Raw genomic sequence first — 13,745 nt, 5'->3', positions numbered from 1 at the left:
GTACACTCTAACCCAATGCACACGGCGGCCCGGGAAAGCATGGCTGACATCTCGACATCCGCCTCCTCCTGAGCTCGTCCCCCCCTAGGAGGGAGCTGCAGAGAGTCGTCGGGATCGGATGCCAGCAAATCACTCTCCGATGCTGCGATGGACATCTCATCCTCATCACGCAACGTGTCCGACTGCGTGAAGGAGGATGCTGACGGTGTGGCACCGCCAGCTAGGGAACAATGAGGCGAGCGAGACGGGGTGCGAGCGGTCCGCGAGCACTTGGCTGACGGATGAGCGCTCGCAGAAATCCCCATATCACCCTCGCCGCTCGCCTTGGCGGACGGAATGGCCTTAGCCATTCTAGTCACAGCCCGGGAAGCAAGCGAGGTGGTGGCTAATTTTCCGGAGAAAACAGCCACCCGTGACCGCAACGTCTCTATGACCATCTGCCCGCAGGGTAAGACCTTTATGTTCTTTATAAACTTTAGAAATGTTTGCCTTATTTCTTTTATTCTAACTCCATAAATAACTGGGTTAAAACAACTTGGAAAAAGCATATACATTTTGCTCACAAATATATGGTAGAAGAAAAATTCTTGTTCTGTATGACAGAAGAGCAGTCAAGGCCAAAATCAAAGAAACTGACATAACAATCAGGTGTGTGATGCAGGTATTAATGGCCTTCATATGACTCTTACCAGATCTGAACACAGAGGCAAAAATAACAACATATAAAGCAATAATAAGAATACAATTGGCAGAGGCTATAAGGAAAACAGTCAAAAGTCCTACTAAGTTATTAATGGATATATCACCACCTGCCAACTGAACCAATGCCATGTGTTCACAAAAACAGTGGTCAATGATATTTCTTACACAAAATGACAGCTTTCCAGCGAGGGCAACAATAGACATTACCAAGGCTGTATTCCTGATGACTGGCACAACAACAAACTTTAGAAAGTTAGTGAATTCGGTGTATTTATGATAATAAAGAGGTTTGCAAATGGCAAAGTAACAGTCTATTGCCATCCACAAAAGCAAAGTCGAATGCAAAGATGTAGCTAAATGAAGGCCAAACATTTGTATTAAGCAGCCAGTCAGAGATATCCCATTCCAATTAAATAAAAAGCTAAGAAACATGTGAGGTACAAACACTAAAGGCATTAACAAGTCCACAACTGCTAACATACCTATTAGTACATACATAGGAGCATGTACAGACTTTTGAGATATGATTAAATATACGAGAATAGAATTAGCAAAGACAGACGGCATAAACTTGAGAAAGAAAGGGATGAATAAAAACGGCCTCCATTCTTCCAAGCTGTAGAAGCCATTCAGTTTGAAGTCTGTGAATGAAATACTGTATTTTGTGCAGAAAGATTCTTCATACTGATCGACCCCTTCAAACACACAAAAAACAAATGAATGAAACAGTGAGAAGAAAATGTAACTGATAACACCACGAAGCTACAACATATTGGCATATGCATTTTACACTGCATGTGAAAACAAATGTACTGTATTTCTATAGTGTTCTGGATAATTATACAACAGATGGTTTTTAGTTAGTTTTAGTTGGTTTGACGACAGTGGTCCTGACAGATCTCAATGCTTCGCAAAGCTTAATTTCACCATCACTAAAGAGACAACAGACATAGGTTGGGATTTTATTTATTAGTGATGTTAAATGTGACACCAAAGCTCTGATGCTTGTGTAAAAAAATGAAGCGATTTTCAGTGAAGCTTAGTATCAATGCTGTCACGGGATGCTATATATCCAAAGCGCACGACGAAGGAGTATAACAAAAACAGGTTTTGAATAGTAAATCCACAGAATACACAGGAGCAAACACACCATGCTAACATCCGGACGGAGAACAGATGAGAACACAGGGAATCTCAATATGCTTTCTTCAGCGGTCTTGTGTCCTCGTGTTCTCGCCCTATGTCATCAATAACAGTTCCAATACTCAAGAACACAAAAACAGAGAATGCATGAATGTACCCGGATGTGTTCTCGATATCAAGAACGCATCGTATGAAGCCTTGTGAGCGTACGGAACCCGCTTGAAGTCCCAGAAGTCACTGCGCGGCGTCCATCTAAGTTTGTTCTTACAAGGCTGCCTCGCAAGAGTGTGTTCTCCACGAGAACACTAGTCTTTTGTGGGTTAGTGAAATTTTTGTATCAGAATACAAAACACGCGATTGTGTCTAAAACAAAGCTTCGGACGTCAATGATCATGTGGTAATGGAAAAACAAATCAAGCTCCGGTACAATGCTTCACTGCAAGGACTTTGTTTTTTGATACAAGCTTCGAAGCCTCGGTGTCAAACGTCACATCACTATCTCTCTGGCTGAATGTCAGCATAAAAAATAAACAATTTTGTCAGCATTGATTTGCATGAATAGTACAGCACGTGATCAAAAGACATACATGAACATGACATGTATGTATGCTAGAAGTGTATGTGACGTAATGCAAGTTTCAGTTCATAACAAATGCCCTTTCATATTCAAAGTCTCTAGTCACAGGGTCTCTACTTTGACTAAATGTGTTAAATCACTAAACCTGTAAAAATGTTTACTGAAGGCTTTCTTTGTGTATTTCCCTGGCATTGAAATCAGGTACAAAATAAATTGAAGGAAGGAAGCCAGATTATGCACAACATTTCTGAGGACAGATGGTTCATAGGCAAGTTGTACGGATCACTGTCAAGTTCAACTGCTTTTAATTTCAGCGAACAAGTTTCTTTGTTTTTCCTTTTGAAAGCAGCAATTTTGCTGAATGAACTGCGTGAAGGTTTAGGGATCAGTGGAAGTGCGCATGTAATGTTGGGAAAACCTATAATTTTGTTTGAAAAAAGAGCAATATCACTTCCATTCTCTTTAGACAGAGTTTTTCCTCTTTATATATAATCTCCCCAGCCTTGGAAAATTCCAAATCACATGGGATAGATGAAGATACAAGGTAGAAAGAAGCCAAGGCGAAGCCGATGGGACAGAGAGCCAAGGTGGAGTCCGGGACTCGGAGGCTGGAGGCGGAGACAGGGGATCCTCACGCTTAGGCAGACAATTTTGCCGGTTCATATAGCTGGTCAGACGCATCTCGAGGCTCAGGCTCCGGGGAGCAGGGGGGTGATGGCTGGCTGGTCTCTGGTTCAGAAGTGGGGCTGGAGATGTCCTCCTCAGCGGGGCAGAAGGAGAAATACAGTCCATTCTTCTCCAGCACCCACTCGACAAAAGCAGCGAAACTCTCTTGAGGACCTTCAAGGACAGCTTAGTCTTTGTTGATTTGTTAAGTCTGCACATAAAAGGTGCACAGGCACCTGTCCATGTAACACGTTAGGTAGGCAAGGTCTAAAAAGTCCCTTGTGTGCACCTCGAGGGAGCGATCCTCTTGCTTAAGGCAAAGAAGCTGAACTGCTGGGTCCATAGCGGAAAAACACCCAAAAGGAAAGGGAAACACTGTTAAACTTACTGTTGTGTTAAACTGTGTTATTCTGGTACGTGACTAAGCGTGAGTAAGCCAATAATAATAATATTTAAAATGAATAATAAATCCACATATAAGGAACACAAGGAATCCAGGAGCAAGCGTAGCACAACACAAATTATAACTAACATACGTGGTGATCCGTGACTCCTCTTCTGGGGAAGCAGAATGTATTTAGCCCATCATGTGTGTGGCTTGTCATGTCAAAATATGTCTTCAGTGCATCATGTGAACCGATGCACCTCGCACATCATGTTAAAATTAAGTGCTTCCCTATGCTAGATGAGGCTATAGGTAGTGAAATCAAACAAATATCGTTCTTACTGTTTTAGTTAGCTTACGTATGAACTAGGATAGCATAAAGCTACGTGGTTAGCTAGCGCTTGCACTTAACTATACCGAACATTCACAAAAAAGCACAATAATCTGCAATGTTGTGTATAAGCGAAATTTGTTATATTATTATAATTGTTGGTGTTATTATTTATTGTTGTTGTTGTTTAGTTTATCAAGTGAAAGAAGTAACGTCTGTGGAACAAGCTAATGTAGCTTCGGATTATTCATAAAACAAGATATTGCAATAACAATTTTTGGATCAGGCATTTAGCTACCATTCGGGGTCCTAAAGGGGGCTGATTTCGAGAGGAGCTCAATTTCTCATGACACGGGTCAAGGACAAAACAGAACAGGGAGTAAAAATACTAGTGCCTAAATCTTTACTTTGAGGGTCCCTCAAAAGACATTTAACTGACTAGTAACTCCTTAACCACATGTAAAATTATTCATCTAACCCACCTGACCATAACTAAACTGTAACCCATAGTTAAGTAATAAGGACAATTCAAACTTGTGGAGTTGATGAACCAAACTGTGTTATACTAAGTTCAGTACATGTCTACTTATGACATGGCCTACATACCACAGAATGTGCAACTGCATAATTTGACAGAAATCTGCACAGATCTACACAGTTTTTCACAGGTTTCTGTCTATAAAAGCAATGTAAAACAATAATAATAAACATTAGCATTAACATAGTAGGTGTGGCCCAATGATGCAGAAAACTTTGGGAGTTGTGGACAGACTCATGGGAACACAACACGGTGTATGCGTGAGACTGAGGGAACTTTTTTTTATAACCTTTTGTGTCACTGATGTAAGAGAACATATACTGTATTAATGTAACAATATATCCGGTTAACTTCTACTGTATGAATTTTATGCTTGTTCAGTATAATATTGTCGTGTCATGGAACCTCTGACTTTCTAGAGGAGGTTTTTTTCTTCCATCCCAGCACTCCTGTGCAGATTTACATTGCAGTAGAATCACAGAATCTACTTAAGTAGAATCTACTTAAACCTGTTGTTTTTTCCCCTTTTGTCCCGGCAGGCAGAGACATTTTGTCATTTTAGAATGTTAAGTTCTACTTCTGTAGTTATTTTGGTGAAAGTAACTCAAAAGTAATACAGGAGTCATGTAACGTATTACAATTCTGAGACAGTAATATTGCAAGGTAAGGGATTACTTTTAAATAACAGTAACAAGTAATCTGTAATGTATTACAGTTTGGAAGTAACTTGCACAACACTGGTCACCTTTAATAAATCTTATAGAACTATGTACAGTCAAGCAGATGTGCCCATAATATGAATGCAAAGCACACAGAGAATGGCACCAAGTACACTGTCCGTGAAATCCTGGCAATATGCTGGAACACTTTGTGGACTGGGAAGGCTTCAGTCCAGAAATACTTTCATGAGTACCAGAGACATTATTTTATACCCAAGTTTTCTCTTTACAGTAGACAACACAAATAATTATATTTATACAAGCAAGGATTCAGAGAAAAATCCATATAGCGTGATTCCAGAGTTTCTAGCAAAAAGTAAAGTTGCTTATTATAGCGCCACCTTGTGGAAGATTTATTCATTATAGTAATGTTAGAGCATTCAGATTTGATGGTGGCAACCAAGTTTTATGTATGTCTTTGCTTTTTTGTATGACTTTTATTAAAGTTAATATTACATTTTATATTTTTAAATTTGAATTTTAAAGAGAAATTTACTTAGGGAAGGAAAACTTTTATTAAGAAGATAGTACACAGTTGCTAACAAATGTTCTTTTTTGTTTTAAAAACATGCAAAATAACAAAATCACAGATCTGTTTGCTTAGCTTTTGGAGAATTTCTTGCTTATTAAACTCCTAATATTTGTCACACACATTATGAGATTTGTTCCTTTATATTATGTGATAAACATAAAATGCATTAAATAATAAGCTGCATTACCATTGGATTAGAATTTATAAACAATGTGACATTTACGAGTAAAAATCTTCTTAATGCATATTCTTTCATTTCCAAGACCAAATGAGCAATTTTACATTTTCATTCAATAAATTTACAACTGTCACATTGTTGCAACTTTTTTTTAAAGAAATGCCTCACCATGCATGCAGTTTGGAAATGGTTCAATTGATGCAAGATGCATCATTTAGCCAGGCAGAATCTTTACATCCTTTATGAATTTTATAAATGTTCGTCTTATTTCTTTTGTTCTCCATCCATAGATTATTGGGTTAAAACAACTTGGAAAAAATAAATATACAATGCTCATAAATATACGGTTGCTGGAAGACACATTATTTCTTATCCTGTATGACATAAATGCAATCAACGCAGAAGTCAGACTAAGTGTTATAACAATGATATGAGTAATGCAAGTATTGAGGGCCTTCATATTGGCCTGGCCAGATTTGAACACTGAGACAAAAATTACAACATAGGAAGCAGTAATCAGTATAAAATCTGTAGTTGGTATAAGAAAAGTAGAAAAAAGTCCCATAAAGTTATTAATGGATATGTCACCACATGCCAACTGAACCAATGCCATGTGTTCACATGCACAATGATCAATGATATTTGTACAGAAAGACAGTCTTCCAGCCAGAGAGACCACAATTACCACCAGTAGTGTATTTCTTATTACAGATGGAATAATAAACTTGACAAAATTATGGATTTCCATGTATTTATGATAATAAAGAGGTTTGCATATTGCAAAATAACGGTCCAGTGCCATCCAAAAAAGCAAAGTAGATTGAAATGCTCCAATGAAATGAATGCAAAACATTTCTATCAAACAACCAGTTAGGGTTATTCCACTCCAGTTAAATAAAAAGCTAAGAAGCATGTGAGGTACAAAAACCATAGGCAATGTCAAGTCTGAAAGCGCCATAAAACCTATTAGTACATACATAGGGGAGTGCAGAGATTGTTGTGACTTGATTAAATATATGAGAGTAGAATTTGCTGTGATAGACAATACAAACATCAGAAAGAAAGGGATGAATAACAAAGGCCTCCATTCTCCCAGGCTGTAGAAAGCATTCATTTTGAAGTCTGTGAATGAACGATTTTGTGAAAGAAGATCCTTCATGTTGAAAAGCCTGTTTGCACACTGTGGTTCTGTGGATAAATGTTGTTAATAAAACTGAAAGAATGAATTGTTATCACGTATCACACTAAGCTACATTACAGTTATATTCGGTATATGACTGTTGAAACAAATATCTGTTTGTTTTTCATTGCTATTAATGCTAATACCAATAAAATAAAGAAAAAAAACAAGTAAACTATCATTCATGAATTTAAGAAAATCAATGTCATCAATGATATCATAAACATGTCAAATGAACTTGTTAACATATGATATTAGAGTTTAAATTGCACTACTGTACATAAGAGGGCAGAAGAAAAAACAATTTGTCAAAAGTGTCCTTCAACGTATAAGAAATCCAATGAATGACTCATATAATAAGCATACAAGCATAAAATCCACATATAACAGGAGGAGAATACAACATATGATGTTAAATCTGCCCACATCACTCATTTTCAATCATTAATATTTGCACTATTTATTACATTGTAATAACAGGATACATTTCATGTACAATAGCAATCACATACATATTATTAGTTAACATGCCTTGTGGATGCCTTGTCTTCAAGTAAAATAAAAACTGGACACGACATGGTCTCTAAATACATTTTGATGTGTCCCCATGAGTCTACTTCCATAGAGGAATAAAACTACTTACTTTTTGCTGTGTCATAGGACTGTGGTCGAGGTAACTATTTGTATGCATTAAAAATTCATAACAAATGTAGTGCATGCCTTACAAATAAAACAAGAAAAAATACTCCATATGAGCCTAGTTTGTTAATCTTAACCAGACTAAACCTGGCCTAGTAGGTTTCACAGGTTTGTCAAGCTGGTGTGGAAGGCCTGACCAGAACTCCCCTAACCTGACGAGGATATAACAACATGGGTGGATGAGTGGGTGTAGCACTACGGCTTTTAGGTTATTTTTCAGTTTAAGTCCTGGCTGGGCCAAGAGGATGTCACGAATTGCACAGACTCAGATGTGAGGATCCAAATGCAGTTTATTTAAGGGGTAATCCACAGGCAAATTGAGAGTAGACAAGGGTCATACACAGAAAGACAGTCCAAACAATATATACATCCAGGGCATGACAAAGAACACGAGGACAGAAGCAACTGTGACATAACACAAAACCAAGCCACGAATGACTGACAAAACCAGGTTTAAATGGACAGAACTAAACAGATAACAAGAAACAGGTGTTAATGATTAAACAATGAGTCCAGACAGTGACTTATGGGAAATGTAGTGAATGACAGTCCGGGTGATGTGGAGAGTGGCCACTTGTGTCTTTGAGAGGGCACTGCTGCTGATAATGTGACAGAGGCCTTCCTTGTGACGTTTGCTTGTTCTCCATGTGTCAGCGTGGGTTTCCACCCGGTACCTCCATTTTCCCCACAGTCCAAAACAGGCCGTCTGTCCAGGAAGTCTACAAATTTGATGTGATGGACTGGCCGTCTGTCCAGGAAGTCCCCTGCTTATGGCCTGCATGCTGGTGTAGCAGGGCGAATCACGTGATTCCTGCGTGGTCAGCTGAATTCATTTATTTGATTGAGTTTGTGAGTATATATGAGATAACTTTGGCCACTTGGATTGCGTCATTGCTGGCACCACCTTTTTCTTTGGTGACGTCATCAGTTGTCGTCTAATATAGGAAAGCGCTGTTTTGGCCGCTGGATCTATGTATTACGGATGGGGGTTAACTATATTTATTGCTAGCAGGAGCTATTGTGTTCCCGTTGGCTGGGTCCTGGTTGCCTATTTCCCTGGGTATGTCGCTTATTAATTTTTTTTTTTTTTAGGAAATTGTTTAGTGCCTTATGGTTAGTTATTGTTTTTAGCTAGGCTCATGTATTATGTTGCTGTCTGAGTGGCTGCCAGGAATGGTGTGAGCTGCGGCGTTTGGTATGTGATGTAGTTTTTACTAATACATTCTTTTTCTTTGTAATTTTTAACGATTTTTGTTTTATGTTCGACAGGTTAAGTCTGCGTAGAAGGGTTTCAGTGGTCCTTTGGAGCTAAATGCTAGCTACGTGACTACTTTGCTTTTTTGCCCTTGCTTGCTTGGCGCCGCTAGACTTGTGGCGCTCTGCTGTTGCTTTGTGCCGGTGTTTCTTACCTTTATGAACACAAAATACTTTGATGCTGTCCCTGTGCTAAGCTTTAGGCAGGCTCTTTGAGCGGCCACTTCCAGTTCTTCTTAACCCAACATTTCGATGCTGTTAGCTGTGCATTTCTGCTAATACAAACTTTTGTTCACTCTGCCGCCATTGGCTGCCTTTTGTGTTAGTTTATTTTTATTTTTTTACTGTTTTGTTTTGTTTGTTTGCTTTGACATTGCCTCACTGTAGCGAGGAAGGCGGGACGAGAGCCGTGTGGCAGGAAGGCGGGGCCGGTAGCGTGAGTGATAATGAGTGTCAGCTGTACGCGCACCGGTCCCGCATGCCTCACGGGGAGCTAGGGAGCATAAGAGGACGAGCGACGGGACTGCCGAAGAGAGAGGACCGGGCCCGGAAGTTAAGTTTGTTTATGTTCGTGTGGCCGGCAGTCGACCGTGAGGTGACTGCCGGCCTTTTATTTGCTGAATTATTGTTTGTTTATTTTGTATTAAAGTATGTTAAATGTTCGCCGGTTCCGCCTCCTTCCTTCCCTACATTGAACTTTGTTACACTCACATTGCATGGTGGCGCGTTTGTCCTGCTCTTTTGTTGTATGAGCAGCATAACGTGAGGTGAGCTCGTGAGGTAAGGCCATTGTTTCTGTTGTATTTTTTTCTATTACATTGAGTTGGTATTTAATTTCTAACATATGTGTAATTGTTTTTTTTTGGTTATACATTGTATAAGTGATGTTCTTAGTTCCCTTTCTGTCGGTCCGACAGAATGGGGTTTGTCTTGAGAACCTGTCATCTTCTGAGTATTTAGAAAAGGCCAATGAAAATTGGCGAATGAAATTTGCATGCCGGGCTCCTCCCTGGATGTCCGGGTATAAGAGGGAAGCCGGTGTGCTCATTCATTCACCTTTTGTTCTTCAGAGCCTACTCATCTGATGAGCTTCTCTACGATCTTTGGTGATGTTTTTGCTGCTGGAATCTTCGACGTGGTACAGCAGACGGTACCTTCCTGCAGTGACTCTCCCCTGGGCGTCTCGGCAGTTCTGGAGGTGTTCGAGCTAATTTCCTTTTCTAAAAGAGCAAATTTCTCCAGCGTGGCTTGTCCCGCTGTTCTCATGGGTGCAACACACTCATCAAGGAAGGGGACGAACACGATGCCTGCTTCCAGTACGCTGGGGCAGACGTTGTGGATACGTCCTGCCCGCACTGCGGGCGGTGACGATTCAGACGTTGTGTCACGGGTGGCTGTGTTCCCACGGGACTCAGCCACCACCTCATTTGCTCCCCGTTCCATGGCGGCAGGACTACGGCCCTGCCGTCCGCTACGGCAAGCAGCGGGGGTGATATGAGGATTTCTGTGAGCGATAATCTGCCAGCCACTGGCTCACAGACCGTTCGCACCTCGTCTCGCTCGTCTGACCATTCCCCAGGAGACGGTCCGCCGTCTTATTCCTCAATCACGTATTCGGACACGATGCGTGATGATGAGATGTCTCTTTCAGCATCGGGGGGTGACGTACTGCCATCCGACTCCGACGATTCCTCGGCTCCCTCCCTCGGGGGGTCGAGCCCAGTAAGAAGCGGACGTCGAAATGTCAGCCATGCTTTCCCGGGCCGCCGTGAGTGTTGGGTTGCAGTGCCCGCACTGCCTCTCCCAGCACTCGCTGCTGGCTACATGGCGCCCGCCCTCAGTGCCGTGTTTACCGGAAGTGCATGAGGAACTTAGTAAGACCTGGAAACGCCCCCTTTCTGGCACGTTTCACGTCAAACAAAGTTCTGTCACCCTCTCTTCCCTCGAGGTTGGGACAGCTAGAGGATACATCGATGTCCCCCAGGTGGAGTATGCTGCCGCGGCGCACTTGTGCCCGTAGGCGGCGGCCCCCTGGGGATGGGGCTCGACCTAGACTCCAGTCCAAAGCATGTGGGGTCTCGGCATCTCTGGTGTCGAGAGCTTACATTGCGGCGGACCAAGCTGCCTCCTCTCTCCACGTTATGGCTCCTTCCAGGCCAGGGCGTTGAGAGAGCTCCGCGAGGGTAAGTTCGACCCAGCGCTTATGCAGGAACTCCGCACCGCCACCAACCTCGCTCTACGGGCGACCAAGGTGACCACGCGGGCCCTGGGTCGGACGATGTCCACACTTGTGGTCCATGAGAAACTCCTCTGGCCGATCCTTGTGCAGATGAGTAACGCCGAGAAGGTCCGCTTTCTCGACACACCCGTCTCGCAAGGGGGGGCTGGTTGGTGTTACTGTCAAGCCGCAGCGGCCCCGCTCACCCCCCGCCCGTCGGGGGCGCGAGACCCGCACGCGGCCTCACCTGGAGGGTTCTCGACAGTAAAGAAGCAGTCCTCCGTGCCGCGACTCGGCCATCGAGTCCCATGCACTGTCTGCTTCCCAGCAGCCCTGGTCCTCTTCGACGCCCTCCAGCTCTGGCGCCCCCCACTCAGGCGGCCCCCCCTGGAGGAGACAGCGAAGAGGAGACCATTGCCCCATCAGCAGCAGCGGCGAAGCGGCCCTCATGGGAAGACCTCAGGGGGATCGAGGCTACCATTGGGCCCGACCCCAGCCACATCGCTGGGAAGTCGGATAGGGATGGATCCTGCCCCGTCTCTCCATCTGCTGGCCCCCTCCGGGGGGCTAGCGCCCACTAACTCTCAAAAAAGAGAGTTTCCTCTCTCTCTGGGTTATCACAGCCGCTCCCACCCTCTGCATGATGGTGAACGGCAAACTCGACATGGCGTCATGGCGAAGCGCAATGTCGAGTATAAACACCAGCCCTCAGCACTCTCAGTCAGACAGTGCGTTGAGCTGCGCAGTCGCCAGGCAGGAAAAACAGCAGAGCCGATCTCCTCCCCGGGGGACCTCCCCCAGCAAGGAATCTGTACTGCTAGCCATCGAACCACCCACTGGGAGGACAATGAAAAAGATCGTACCTTTAGTCCCCCTGTCTCATTCTGGGAGCCTGCCGGCTTCCCAGACTGTCAGGCTGGCTAGGGAAGACGATCCGTCTCGGCTACGCGATCCAGTCGCCTCATGCCTGCCAAGTTCAGGGCATCCGATATACCTCAGACAGAGGCTAGGATGTTCCCGTACTTCGGGCGAGGTCGCCACCCTTCTGGCGAAGGAGTGATCGAGCCCGTCTCATCAGCCGAGATGTTCAACGGGTTTTACAGCCTGTACTTCATTGTCCCCAAGAAAGGCGGGGGGTTGCGCCCTATCTTGGGTCTGTGTGTTCTGAACAGGCACCTACACAATAGCTGCCTTTCAGGTTGATCACGCAGAAGCGCATCCTGACGTCCGTCAGGTGTCAGGACTGGTTCATGGCAATCGACCTGAAGGACGCGTACTTCATGTCTCGATCCTCCCTCGACATCGGCCGTTCCTACGGTTCGTTTTCGAGGGACGGGCATATCAGTACAGGGTCCTCCCCTTCGGTCTGTCCCTGTCTCCATGAGTCTTTACGAAGGTCGTGGAAGCCACCCTCCTTCCTCTTAAGGAAGGAGGTGTGCGGGTACTAAACTATCTCGACGACTGGCTTAGCTTGGCGCACTCTCGAGATCTGTTGTGTACACACAGGGACCTGGTGCTCCGGCACCTAGATCAGTGGGGCTACAGGTCAACTGAGAAGAGCGAGCTCTCCCCGGTGCAGAGCGTCCTCTTTCTCGGTATGGAACTCGACTCTGTCCTCATGAGCGGCCCCGCTCACCCCCCGTGGGGGGCGCGAGAACCGCGACGTGGAAGACCGCACACACGCGGCCTCCCTGAGGCAGTGCGACTGACTACAGAGCGCGCCCGATCAATGTTGAACTGCCTGAAGCTCTCTGGCAGTCAGCGGTCCCCCTGAAACAATTTCAGAGGCTCCTGGGATACATGGCTCCTCAGCGGGGGTGGTCCCCCTCGGGTCGATGCACATACGACCGCTCCAACACTGGTTACAGAGTCAAGTTCCTTGGAGAGCGTGGCACACCGGCAGCAGGCGTATGGTCATCACGCTTTTCTGCCGACACACCCTAACCCCCTGGTCTCCCATGACCTTCTTGCGGACAGGGGTCCACTTAGGGATACCTCCCTGTAGGGTTGGGGTGCCGTGTGCAACGGGCACGCAGTGTCGGGGCGGTGGACGGGCCCCCGCCTGCGTTGGCATTTCAAATGCCTAGAGTTGTTGGTTGTGCTACTTGCATTGAGGGGGCTACTACCTCTCGTGCAGGGCAAGCACGTGCTGGTCCAGTCGGACAGCACAACCGCTGTGGCGTATATCATTGGTGGCATTCGCTCACGGCAGCTAACATGACTCGCCCGGCGCCTCCTCCTCTGGAGTCAGCAGGTGATCAGTTCCACACACATCCCAGGCGTCCTGAACCAGACAGCCTATGCGCTCTCTCATCAGTCGACGCCTCGCGGAGAGTGGCGATTCCATCCCCGCGCAGCCGGCTCATTTGGGAGCAGTTCGGCCAGGCACAGGTGGTCCTGTTGCCTCCCCGGACTCCACCCATTGTCCGCTTTGGTACTCCCTGTCCGAGGCAACCCTTGGCACGGATGCCCTTGCGCACAGCTGGCCGCGGGACAAGCGGAAGTACGCTTCCCCCCAGTGAGCCTCATTGCACAGGTCCTGTGCAAGGCCAGGGAAGAGGAGCATCAAGTGGTTCTAGTTACGCCCCTTTGGCCTAACCAGGACTTGGTTCTCGGAGCTAAG

At 44.9% G+C, this 13,745-nt stretch overlaps 1 protein-coding gene and 1 pseudogene across 1 annotated transcript; both read right to left on the bottom strand.

Annotated features, from left to right (window-relative positions):
* LOC130550527 (olfactory receptor 52K2-like) overlaps window positions 1-3,431 on the bottom strand; it is a 4,351-nt pseudogene extending 920 nt beyond the window's left edge.
* A 2,554-nt stretch (window positions 3,432-5,985) lies between these two features.
* LOC130550526 (olfactory receptor 52E8-like) lies at window positions 5,986-6,930 on the bottom strand. The gene has a single exon (XM_057328019.1). It carries the CDS (start codon window positions 6,928-6,930, stop codon window positions 5,986-5,988), a length of 945 nt encoding a protein of 314 aa, XP_057184002.1.
* Between the last annotated feature and the right edge of the window lie 6,815 nt (window positions 6,931-13,745).

This window comes from Triplophysa rosa, unplaced genomic scaffold (genome assembly GCF_024868665.1).
Source record: "Triplophysa rosa unplaced genomic scaffold, Trosa_1v2 scaffold353_ERROPOS49503+, whole genome shotgun sequence".
Taxonomy (NCBI): Eukaryota; Metazoa; Chordata; class Actinopteri; order Cypriniformes; family Nemacheilidae; genus Triplophysa; species Triplophysa rosa.
The sequence above is the reverse complement of the archived record's forward strand: the minus strand, read 5'-3'. Positions and strand labels throughout refer to the sequence as shown.